Source organism: Rhinoraja longicauda, chromosome 34 (genome assembly GCF_053455715.1).
Source record: "Rhinoraja longicauda isolate Sanriku21f chromosome 34, sRhiLon1.1, whole genome shotgun sequence".
NCBI classification, from domain to species: domain Eukaryota; kingdom Metazoa; phylum Chordata; class Chondrichthyes; order Rajiformes; family Arhynchobatidae; genus Rhinoraja; species Rhinoraja longicauda.
Window position 1 is genome coordinate 24,016,090 of NC_135986.1, and position 12,500 is coordinate 24,028,589.

Sequence of the window (12,500 nt, forward strand, 5' to 3'; positions counted from 1 at the left end):
GTGTTTAATCTTTTCCAGTTTAATTTAACTTTTCCAATTGGACTTTGATATTCTTGCCTCGTTGTAAACTTTCTCTTTCCCAATTTAATGTAAGTTTCCAACTCGACTGTCGGTGAGAGTTTTTAAACGAAAAAGTGTTTTCCAATTTAATCAACTTTCCAATTCGATTTTAATTGAGAATTTGGGGCAAAACTTCCCCCAGTTTCATCCACTTTGCAGCTTAACTTTGGGCGACAGTTCATTGCCCCCGTTGTCAACTTTCCCAGTTCCATTTAACTTTCCAACTCAACTTCGATTTGACGATGAAAGTCCTGACCAGAAATGTCACCGTCTCCTTCATCCTCGTGACTTCCTCACCCCCTCTATATTCGTTCTGTAACTCTCTACATCGTCGTCTGTATCTCTCGTTCCCCCCTCTCCGACTCTCAGTCTGAACAAGGGTCTCGACCCGAAACGTCACCCATTCCTTCTCTCCACAGATGCTGCCTGACCTGCTGAGTTACTCCAGCACTTTGTACCTGTCCACGTTCTCCACAGATGCTGCCTGACCCGCTGAGTTACTCCAGCACTTTCTCCACAACTCAAAGTCTCTCAACTTTGAGTCTCTTGCCCAGTTGAAAACTTTGTTCCCAGTTTATTTTAACTTCCCAACTCCATTCTGTATGAGTATTCCTTCCTCTATTGTAAACCCCCAGCTTAATTTAACTTCACAACAATTGTAATCGAGTTCCTTGCCCTGTGATGAACGTTTTTTCCCAGTTTAATGAAACTTTGCAACTGGGTTTTGTTTGAGTTTTAGTCGCGTTGTAAACTTTTTTCCACCTTAATTGACTTCCCAACTTGACTTCAGATGCGGGTTTCTTTGTCCCGTTATAAACACTTTCCCCGTTCTCCAGAGATGCTGCCCCAATGTAGCAGAACTTTCCCCAATGTAGGAGTATACTTTTCCCAATGTAGGAGAACACTTTTTCCAATGCAGGAGTATACTTTTCCCAATGTAGCAGAAACTTTCCCCAATGTAGGAGTATACTTTTCCCAATGTAGGAGAACACTTTTCCCAATGCAAGAGAACTTTCCCCAATGTAGTATACTTTTCCCAATGTAGGAGAACACTTTTCCCAATGCAAGAGAACTTTCCCCAATGTAGGGAGAACACTTTTCCCAATGCAGGACAACTTTTCCCAATGTAGGAGAACACTTTTCCCAATGCAAGAGAACTTTCCCCAATGTAGTATACTTTTCCCAATGTAGGAGAACACTTTTCCCAATGCAAGAGAACTTTCCCCAATGTAGGAGAACACTTTTCCCAATGCAGGACAACTTTTCCCAATGTAGGAGGAACTTTCCCCAATGCAGGAGAACTTTCCCCAATGCAGGAGAACTTTCCCCCAATGCAGGACAACTTTTCCCAATGCAGGACAACTTTTCCCAATGTAGGAGAACTTTCCCCAATGTAGGAGAACTTTTTTCCACCTTAATTGACTTCCCAACTTGACTCCAGATGCGAGTTTCTTTGTCCCGTTATAAACTACTCCCCTCCTGTTTAATTTAACTTTGCAACTTGACTCTGGGTAAGAATTTCTTGCTGTGTTTTAATCTTTTCCAGTTTAATTTAACTTTTCCAATTGGACTTTGATATTCTTGCCTCGTTGTAAACTTTCTCTTTCCCAATTTAATGTAAGTTTCCAACTCGACTGTCGGTGAGAGTTTTTTAAACGAAAAAGTGTTTTCCAATTTAATCAACTTTCCAATTCGATTCTAATTGAGAATTTGGGGCAAAACTTCCCCCAGTTTCATCCACTTTGCAGCTTAACTTTGGGCGACAGTTCATTGCCCCCGTTGTCAACTTTCCCCAGTTCCATTTAACTTTCCAACTCAACTTCGATTTGACGATGAAAGTCTTGACCAGAAATGTCACCGTCTCCTTCATCCTCGTGACTTCCTCACCCCCTCTATATTCGTTCTGTAACTCTCTACATCGCCGTCTGTATCTCTCGTTCCCCCCTCTCCCCCCTGACTCTCAGTCTGAAGAAGGGTCTCGACCCGAAACGTCACCCATTCCTTCTCTCCACAGATGCTGCCCGACCCGCTGTTACTCCAGCACTTTGTACCTGTCCATGTTCTCCACAGATGCTGCCCGACCCGTTGAGTTACTCCAGCACTTTCTCCCCAACTCAAAGTCTCTCAACTTTGAGTCTCTTGCCCAGTTGAAAACTTTGTCTCCAGTTTATTTCAACTTCCCAACTCCATTCTGTATGAGTATTCCTTTCTCTGTTCTAAACCCCCAGCTTAATTTAACTTCACAACAATTGTAATCGAGTTCCTTGCCCTGTGATAAACCTTTTCCCAGTTTAATGAAACTTCGCAACTGGGTTTTGTTTGAGTTTTAGTCGCGTTGTAAACTTATTTTCCACCTTAATTGACTTCCCAACTTGACTTCAGATGCGGGTTTCTTTGTCCCGTTATAAACACTTTCCCCGTTCTCCAGAGATGCTGCCCAATGTAGCAGAACTTTCCCCAATGTAGGAGTATACTTTTCCCAATGTAGGAGAACACTTTTTCCAATGCAGGAGTATACTTTTCCCAATGTAGCAGAACTTTCCCCAATGTAGGAGTATACTTTTCCCAATGTAGGAGAACACTTTTCCCAATGCAAGAGAACTTTCCCCAAGGTAGTATACTTTTCCCAATGTAGGAGAACACTTTTCCCAATGCAGGAGAATGCTTTTCTCAATGCAGGAGAACTTTCCCCAATGCAGCAGAACTTTCCCCAATGTAGGAGAACACTTTTCCCAATGCAGGACAACTTTTCCCAATGTAGGAGAACTTTTCCCAATGTAGGAGAATACTTTTCCCAATGTAGGAGAATACTTTTCCCAATGCAGGAGAATACTTTTCCCAATGCAGGAGAATGCTTTTCTCAATGCAGGAGAACTTTCCCCAATGTAGGAGAATACTTTTCCCAATGCAGGACAACTTTTCCCAATGCGGGAAACTTTTCCAAATGTAGGAGAACTTTTTTCCACCTTAATTGACTTCCCAACTTGACTTCTTTGCCTCGTTATAAACTACTGTTTAATTTAACTTCCCAACTTGACTCTGGGGAAGAATTTCTCGCCGTCTTTTCATCTTTTTTCCAGTTTAATTTAACTTTTCCAATTGGACTTTGATATTCTTGCCTCGTTGTAAACTTTCTCTTTCCCAGTTTAATATAAGTTTCCAACTCGAATGTCGGTGAGATTTTTTACGCCGAGTTTTTTAAACGAAAAAGTGTTTTCCAATTTAATCAACTTTCCAATTCGATTTTAATTGAGAATTTGGTGCAAAACTTCCCCCAGTTTCATCCACTTTGCAGCTTAACTTTGGGCGACAGTTCATTGCCCCCGTTGTCAACTTTCCCCAGTTCCATTTAACTTTCCAACTCAACTTCGATTTGACGATGAAAGTCCTGACCAGAAATGTCACCGTCTCCTTCATCCTCGTGACTTCCTCACCCCCTCTATATTCGTTCTGTAACTCTCTACATCGCCGTCTGTATCTCTCGTTCCCCCCTCTCCCCTGACTCTCAGTCTGAAGAAGGGTCTCGACCCGAAACGTCGCCCATTCCTTCTCTCCAGAGATGCTGCCTGACCCGCTGAGTTACTCCAGCACTTTGTACCTGTCCACGTTCTCCACAGATGCTGCCCGACCCGCTGAGTTACTCCAGCACTTTCTCCACAACTCAAAGTCTCAACTTTGAGTCTCTTGCCCAGTTGAAAACTTTGTCTCCAGTTTATTTCAACTTCCCAACTCCATTCTGTATGAGTATTCCTTTCTCTGTTCTAAACCCCCAGCTTAATTTAACTTCACAACAATTGTAATCGAGTTCCTTGCCCTGTGATAAACCTTTTCCCAGTTTAATGAAACTTTGCAACTGGGTTTTGTTTGAGTTTTAGTCGCGTTGTAAACTTATTTTCCACCTTAATTGACTTCCCAACTTGACTTCAGATGCGGGTTTCTTTGTCCCGTTATAAACACTTTCCCCGTTCTCCAGAGATGCTGCCCAATGTAGCAGAACTTTCCCCAATGTAGGAGTATACTTTTCCCAATGTAGGAGAACTTTTCCCAATGTAGGAGTATACTTTTCCCAATGTAGGAGAACACTTTTCCCAATGCAAGAGAACTTTCCCCAATGTAGGAGAACACTTTTCCCAATGTAGGGGACACTTTTCCCAATGCAAGAGAACTTTCCCCAATGCAAGAGAACTTTCCCCAATGCAGGAGAACTTTCCCCAATGCAGGAGAACTTTCCCCAATGCAGGACAACTTTTCCCAATGCAGGACAACTTTTCCCAATGTAGGAGAACTTTCCCCAATGTAGGAGAACTTTTTTCCACCTTAATTGACTTCCCAACTTGACTCCAGATGCGAGTTTCTTTGTCCCGTTATAAACTACTCCCCTCCTGTTTAATTTAACTTTGCAACTTGACTCTGGGTAAGAATTTCTTGCTGTGTTTTAATCTTTTCCAGTTTAATTTAACTTTTCCAATTGGACTTTGATATTCTTGCCTCGTTGTAAACTTTCTCTTTCCCAATTTAATGTAAGTTTCCAACTCGACTGTCGGTGAGAGTTTTTTAAACGAAAAAGTGTTTTCCAATTTAATCAACTTTCCAATTCGATTCTAATTGAGAATTTGGGGCAAAACTTCCCCCAGTTTCATCCACTTTGCAGCTTAACTTTGGGCGACAGTTCATTGCCCCCGTTGTCAACTTTCCCCAGTTCCATTTAACTTTCCAACTCAACTTCGATTTGACGATGAAAGTCTTGACCAGAAATGTCACCGTCTCCTTCATCCTCGTGACTTCCTCACCCCCTCTATATTCGTTCTGTAACTCTCTACATCGCCGTCTGTATCTCTCGTTCCCCCCTCTCCCCCCTGACTCTGTCTGAAGAAGGGTCTCGACCCGAAACGTCACCCATTCCTTCTCTCCACAGATGCTGCCTGACCCGCTGAGTTACTCCAACACTTTGTACCTGTCCACGTTCTCCACAGATGCTGCCCGACCCGTTGAGTTACTCCAGCACTTTCTCCCCAACTCAAAGTCTCTCAACTTTGAGTCTCTTGCCCAGTTGAAAACTTTGTCTCCAGTTTATTTCAACTTCCCAACTCCATTCTGTATGAGTATTCCTTTCTCTGTTCTAAACCCCCAGCTTAATTTAACTTCACAACAATTGTAATCGAGTTCCTTGCCCTGTGATAAACCTTTTCCCAGTTTAATGAAACTTCGCAACTGTGTTTTGTTTGAGTTTTAGTCGCGTTGTAAACTTATTTTCCACCTTAATTGACTTCCCAACTTGACTTCAGATGCGGGTTTCTTTGTCCCGTTATAAACACTTTCCCCGTTCTCCAGAGATGCTGCCCAATGTAGCAGAACTTTCCCCAATGTAGGAGTATACTTTTCCCAATGTAGGAGAACACTTTTTCCAATGCAGGAGTATACTTTTCCCAATGTAGCAGAACTTTCCCCAATGTAGGAGTATACTTTTCCCAATGTAGGAGAACACTTTTCCCAATGCAAGAGAACTTTCCCCAATGTAGTATACTTTTCCCAATGTAGGAGAACACTTTTCCCAATGCAAGAGAACTTTCCCCAATGTAGGAGAACACTTTTCCCAATGCAGGACAACTTTTCCCAATGCAGGAGAACTTTTCCCAATGTAGGAGAACTTTTCCCAATGGAGGAGAACTTTTCCCAATGTAGGAGAATACTTTTCCCAATGCAGGAGAATACTTTTCCCAATGCAGGAGAATGCTTTTCTCAATGCAGGAGAACTTTCCCCAATGCAGGAGAACTTTCCCCAATGTAGGAGAATACTTTTCCCAATGCAGGAAACTTTTCCAAATGTAGGAGAACTTTTTTCCACCTTAATTGACTTCCCAACTTGACTTCTTTGCCTCGTTATAAACTACTGTTTAATTTAACTTCCCAACTTGACTCTGGGGAAGAATTTCTCGCCGTCTTTTCATCTTTTTTCCAGTTTAATTTAACTTTTCCAATTGGACTTTGATATTCTTGCCTCGTTGTAAACTTTCTCTTTCCCAGTTTAATGTAAGTTTCCAACTCGAATGTCGGTGAGATTTTTTACGCCGAGTTTTTTTAAACGAAAAAGTGTTTTCCAATTTAATCAACTTTCCAATTCGATTTTAATTGAGAATTTGGTGCAAAACTCCCCCAGTTTCATCCACTTTGCAGCTTAACTTTGGGCGACAGTTCATTGCCCCCGTTGTCAACTTTCCCCAGTTCCATTTAACTTTCCAACTCGACTTCGATTTGACGATGAAAGTCCTGACCAGAAATGTCACCGTCTCCTTCATCCTCGTGACTTCCTCACCCCCTCTATATTCGTTCTGTAACTCTCTACATCGTCGTCTGTATCTCTCGTTCCCCCCTCTCCGACTCTCAGTCTGAACAAGGGTCTCGACCCGAAACGTCACCCATTCCTTCTCTCCACAGATGCTGCCCGACCCGCTGAGTTACTCCAGCACTTTGTACCTGTCCACGTTCTCCACAGATGCTGCCTGACCCGCTGAGTTACTCCAGCACTTTGTACCTGTCCACGTTCTCCACAGATGCTGCCTGACCCGCTGAGTTACTCCAGCACTTTCTCCCCAACTCAAAGTCTCTCAACTTTGAGTCTCTTGCCCAGTTGAAAACTTTGTTCCCAGTTTATTTTAACTTCCCAACTCCATTCTGTATGAGTATTCCTTCCTCTATTGTAAACCCCCAGCTTAATTTAACTTCACAACAATTGTAATCGAGTTCCTTGCCCTGTGATGAACGTTTTTCCCAGTTTAATGAAACTTTGCAACTGGGTTTTGTTTGAGTTTTAGTCGCGTTGTAAACTTTTTTCCACCTTAATTGACTTCCCAACTTGACTTCAGATGCGGGTTTCTTTGTCCCGTTATAAACACTTTCCCCGTTCTCCAGAGATGCTGCCCAATGTAGGAGAACTTTCCCCAATGTAGGAGTATACTTTTCCCAATGTAGGGGAACACTTTTTCCAATGCAGGAGTATACTTTTCCCAATGTAGCAGAACTTTCCCCAATGTAGGAGAATACTTTTCCCAATGTAGGAGAACACTTTTCCCAATGCAAGAGAACTTTCCCCAATGTAGGAGAACACTTTCCCCAATGTAGGGGAACACTTTTCCCAATGCAAGAGAACTTTTCCCAATGCAGGACAACTTTTCCCAATGCAGGACAACTTTCCCCAATGTAGGAGAACTTTCCCCAATGTAGGAGTATACTTTTCCCAATGTAGGAGTATACTTTTCCCAATGTAGGTGTATACTTTTCCCAATGTAGGAGAACACTTTTCCCAATGCAGGACAACTTTCCCCAATGCAGGACAACTTTTCCCAATGCAGGACAACTTTTCCCAATGCAGGGCAACTTTTCCCCAATGTAGGAGAACTTTCCCCAATGTAGAACACTTTTCCCAATGCCAGAGAACTTTCCCCAATGTAGGAGTATACTTTTCCCAATGCAGGAGAACCGTTCCCAATGTAGGAGAACCTTTCCCCAGTGCAGGAGAACTTTCCAAATCTACTTTAGCTGAGACATTCCTGTCCCATTGAAAATCTTCCCAATTTAATTCACTCGAGAGCCTCGCTAACTTATCTTCTCCTCTCCCCCCTCCCTGTCTGTTTTAATGGTTACTATATTCTTTCTCTTTCTCTTTCTCCCCCTCTCTCGACTCCCGCAGCTTTGAGGAAAACCGAGGCTGACAACATACGGTACAAGTTTCCCAACAAGCTGCCGGTAAGAACTTGTTAGAGGGGAGGGGAGGAGGAAGGAGAGAGGGGAGAGTGGGAGGGAGGAGGAGGGAGAGGGGGAGGGAGGAGGGGGGGAGGGTTGGTCACTGCTTTTTTTTATGGGGGGATTTGGAATTTGTTTCAGCATCGTTTACAAAAGATCACAGTGATACAGCGTGGAAACAGGCCCTTTGGCCCAACTTGCCCACTCTGACCAACATGCCCCATCTACACTAGTCCCACCTGCCCACACCGGCCAACATGCCCCATCTACACTAGTCCCACCTGCCCACACCGGCCAACATGCCCCATCTACACTAGTCCCACCTGCCCACACCGGCCAACATGCCCCATGTACACGAGTCCCACCTGCCCACACCGGCCAACATGCCCCATCTACACTAGTCCCACCTTTGCCCACACCGGCCAACATGCCCCATCTACACTAGTCCCACCTGCCCACACCGGCCAACATGCCCCATGTACACTAGTCCCACCTGCCCACACCGGCCAACATGCCCCATCTACACTAGTCCCACCTGCCCACACCGGCCAACATGCCCCATGTACACTAGTCCCATCTGCCCACATCGGCCAACATGCCCCATCTACACTAATCCCACCTGCCCGCGTTTGGCCCATATCCCTCCAAACCCGTCCTATCCATGTACCTGTCCAACTGTTTCTTAAACGTTGGGATAGTCCCAGCCTCAACTACCTCCTCCGGCAGCTGGTTCCACACACCCACAGCCCTCTGTGTGGAAAAGTTACCCCTCAGATTTCTATTAAATCTTTTCCCCTTCACCTTGAACCCATGTCCTCTGGTCCTCGATTCCCCTACTCTGGGCAAGAGACTCTGTGCATCTACCTGATCTATTCCTCTCATGATTTTGTACACCTCTGTAAGATCTCTCCTCATCCTCCTGCGCTTCATGGAATAGAGACCCAGCCTGCTCAATCTCTCCAGGTAGCTCACAGCTGTGTTGGGCTGGTCAATAGACAATAGGTGCAGGAGTAGGCCATTCGGCCCTTCGAGACAGCACCGCCATTCAATGTGATCATGGCTGATCATTGTCAATCAGTACCCCGTTCCTGCCTTCTCCCCATACCCCCTGACTCCGCTATCCTTAAGAGCTCTATCTAGCTCTCTCTTGAATGCATTCAGAGAATTGGCCTCCACTGCCTTCTGAGGCAGAGAATTCCACAGATTCACAACTCTCTGACTGAAAAGGTTTTTCCTCATCTCCGTTCTAAATGGCCGACCCCTTATTCTTAAACTGTGGCCCCTGGTTCTGGACTCCCTCTACATTGGGAACATGTTTCCTGCCTCTAACGTGTCCAACCCCTTAATAATCTTATACGTTTCGATAAGAACCCTCTCTCATCCTTCTAAATTCCAGTGTATACAAGCCTAGTCGCTCCAGTCTTTCAACATACGACAGTCCCGCCATTCCGGGAATTAACCTAGTAAACCTTCGCTGCACGCCCTCAATAGCAAGAATATCCTTCCTCAAACTGGAGACTAAAACTGCACACAGTACTCCAGGTGCGGTGTCACCAGGGCCCTGTACAACTGCACACAGTACTCCAGGTGCGGTCTCACCAGGGCCCTGTACAACTGCACACAGTGCTCCAGGTGCGGTCTCACTAGGGCCCTGTACAACTGCACACAGTACTCCAGGTGCGGTCTCACTAGGGCCCATGTCCTTGTGCAGTTGCTTATCTCTGTGTCTCTGTCGTTCCGTTGCTTGTAGATCATCGTGGAACGTTATCCCAAGGAGCGATCCCTGCCTCACCTCGACAGGTCCAAGTACCTCGTTCCCTTGGAGCTCAGCATGTGCCAGTTTACCATCATCATCAGGTTAGTTGGATCATGGCTTCCACGCGCTCCCTTCTCCTCCCTCCCCGTTCACCATCCCCTCCCTCACCCTCCCACCCACCCTCCCCCTTCACCACCACCTCCCCTCCCCCTCTCACCCACTATCCCCACCTTCCCCATCCTCCCCTCCCCTCCCTCCCCCTCCCACTATCCCCACCTTCCCCTCCCTCCCCTCACCATCTCCTCCCCTCCCTCCCTCCCCCTCCCTCCCCCTCACTATCCCCACCCTCCCCTTCAGCACCTCCCTCCCACCCACTATCCCCATCCTCCCCCTTCACCATCTCCTCCCCTCCCTCCCTCACCCTCCCCCTTCACCATCTCCTCCCCTCCCTCCCCCTCCCACCCACTATCCCCACCTTCCCCACTACCTTCACCATCCCATCTCCTTCCCCCACCCCACCATCCCTATCCTCCCTCTCTCCCACTCCTCTCCCTCCTCCCCCCCCCCCCCCCCACCGTCCATTCCCCCCCCCTCCCTTCCCATTCACTGACCCTCCTTCCTTCCCGCCCCGACCAGCGATCCCTGCCCTCTAACACCATCCCACACACACACACTGGGGACAATTTACAATGACCCCAAGCCAATTAGTACACAATAGGTGCAGCAGGAGGCCATTCGGCCCTTCGAGCCTGTACGCACCGCCATTCAATGTGATCATGGCTGATCATTCTCAATCAGTACCCCGTTCCTGCTTTCTCCCCATACCCCCTGACTCCGCTATCCTTAAGAGCTCCATCCAGCTCTCTCTTGAATGCATTCGGAGAATCGGCCTCCACTGCCCTTCTGAGGCAGAGAATTCCACAGATTCACAACTCTCTGACTGAAAAAGTTTTTCCTCATCTCCGTTCCAAATGGCCGACCCCTTATTCTATGAATTAACCTACAAAGCTGCACGTCTTTGGAGTGTGGGAGGAAACCGGAGCACCCGGAGAAAACCCACGCAGGTCACGGGGAGAACGTACAAACTCCGTACAGACGGTGCCCGTGGTCGGGATCGAACCCTGGGTCTCTGGGTTCGGCCCATCATGTCTACTCTGCCATTCAATCACGGCTGATCTATCTCTCCCTCCTAACCCCATTCTCCTGCCTTCTCCCCATAACCCCTGACACCCGCACTGATCAAGAATCTATCCATCTCTGCCTTAAATATATCCACTGACTTGTGGCCTCCACAGCCGTCTGTGGCAAAGAATCCCACAGATTCACCGCCCTCTGACTAAAGAAATTTCCTCCTCGTCTCCTTCCTAAAGGAACGTCCTTTAATCCTGAGGCCGTGCCCTCTGGTCCTAGACTCTCCCACTAGTGGGAACATCCTCTCCACATCCACTCTATCCAGGCCGCTCACTATTCTGTACGCTTCCAATGAGGTCCCCCCTCGTCCTTCTAAACTCCAGCGAGTACAGGCCCAGTGCCCACAAACGCTCATCGTACGTTAACCCACTCATTCCTGGGATCGTTCTCGTGAACCTCCTCTGGATCCTGTCTCCAGAGAAGGCACGCCCTTCCTCATATATGGGGGCCCAAAACCGCTCACAGTGCTCCAAATGTGGTCCGACCAGCGCCTTATACAGCCTCAGCATTACATCCCTGTTTTTGTAAACCAGCTCTCTTGAATTTCCTGTGAATGAACGAATGGGTTAATTGGCCAAGTATGTGCACACACAAGGAATGTGCCTTGGTACCCCTCTCACACTAACGACAACACAAACATACAGTTAACAACAGTGCAGCGACATAACTGCTGGTGCTGGTGCAAATCGAAGTCTGAACGGCATCGAGTTAGGAAAAGGGGATGTACAACGAGATCTGGGTGTCCAAGTGCATCAGTCACTGAAAGGAAGCATGCAGGTACAGCAGGCAGTGAAGAAAGCCAATGGAATGTTGGCCTTCATAACAAGAGGAGTTGAGTATAGGAGCAAAGAGGTCCTTCTGCAGTTGTACAGGGCCCTAGTGAGACCGCACCTGGAGTACTGTGTGCAGCTTTGGTCTCCGAACTTGAGGAAGGATATTCTTGCTATTGAGGGCGTGCAGCGTAGGTTAATTCCCGGAATGGCGGGACTGTCGTATGTTGAAAGACTGGAGCGACTAGGCTTGTATACACTGGAATTTAGAAGGATGAGAGGAGATCTTATCGAAAGGTATAAGATTACTAAGGGGTTGGACACGTTAGAGGCAGGAAACATGTTCCCAATGTTGGGGGAGTCCAGAACCAGGGGCCACACACAGTTTAAGAATAAGGAAAAACGTTTTCAGTCGGAGAGTTGTGAATCTGTGGAATTCTCTGCCTCAGAAGGCAGTGGAGGCCAATTCTCTGAATGCATTCAAGAGAGCTAGATAGAGCTCTTAAGGATAGCGGAGTCAGGGGGTATGGGGAGAAGGCAGGAACGGGGTACTGATTGAGAATGATCAGCCATGATCACATCGAATGGCGGTGCGTACAGGCTCGAAGGGCCGAATGACCTCCTCCTGCACCTATTGTCTATTGTCTATTGTCTATTGTCTATTGTCTACTGTCCACTGTCCACTGTCCACTGTCCACTGTCCACTGTCCACTGTCCACTGTCCACTGTCTACTGTCTACTGTCTACTGTCTACTGTCTACTGTCTACTGTCTACTGTCTACTGTCTACTGTCTACTGTCTACTGTCTACTGTCTACTGTCTACTGTCTACTGTCTACTGTCTACTGTCTACTGTCTACTGTCTACTGTCTACCCGAGACGTCACCCATTCCCTCTCCCCTAGATGCTGCCTGACCCGCTGAGTTACTCTGGCATTCTGTGACACCTACAGTTGACAACAGTCATCTGTGCCAACGCAGTTCG

The 12,500-nt window shown here is 46.7% G+C and overlaps 1 protein-coding gene across 1 annotated transcript in view; it reads left to right on the forward strand.

Moving 5' to 3' along the window:
- The window catches only part of LOC144609641 (uncharacterized), a 38,257-nt gene that overhangs the window by 24,872 nt on the left and 885 nt on the right, over window positions 1-12,500 (forward strand). The window contains exons 8-11 of the mRNA XM_078428142.1: window positions 6,218-6,360; window positions 7,532-7,582; window positions 7,747-7,803; window positions 9,551-9,657. Of these exons, the coding sequence (XP_078284268.1) occupies window positions 6,218-6,360; window positions 7,532-7,582; window positions 7,747-7,803; window positions 9,551-9,657 (358 nt within the window). The remainder of the gene's footprint in view (window positions 1-6,217; window positions 6,361-7,531; window positions 7,583-7,746; window positions 7,804-9,550; window positions 9,658-12,500) is intronic.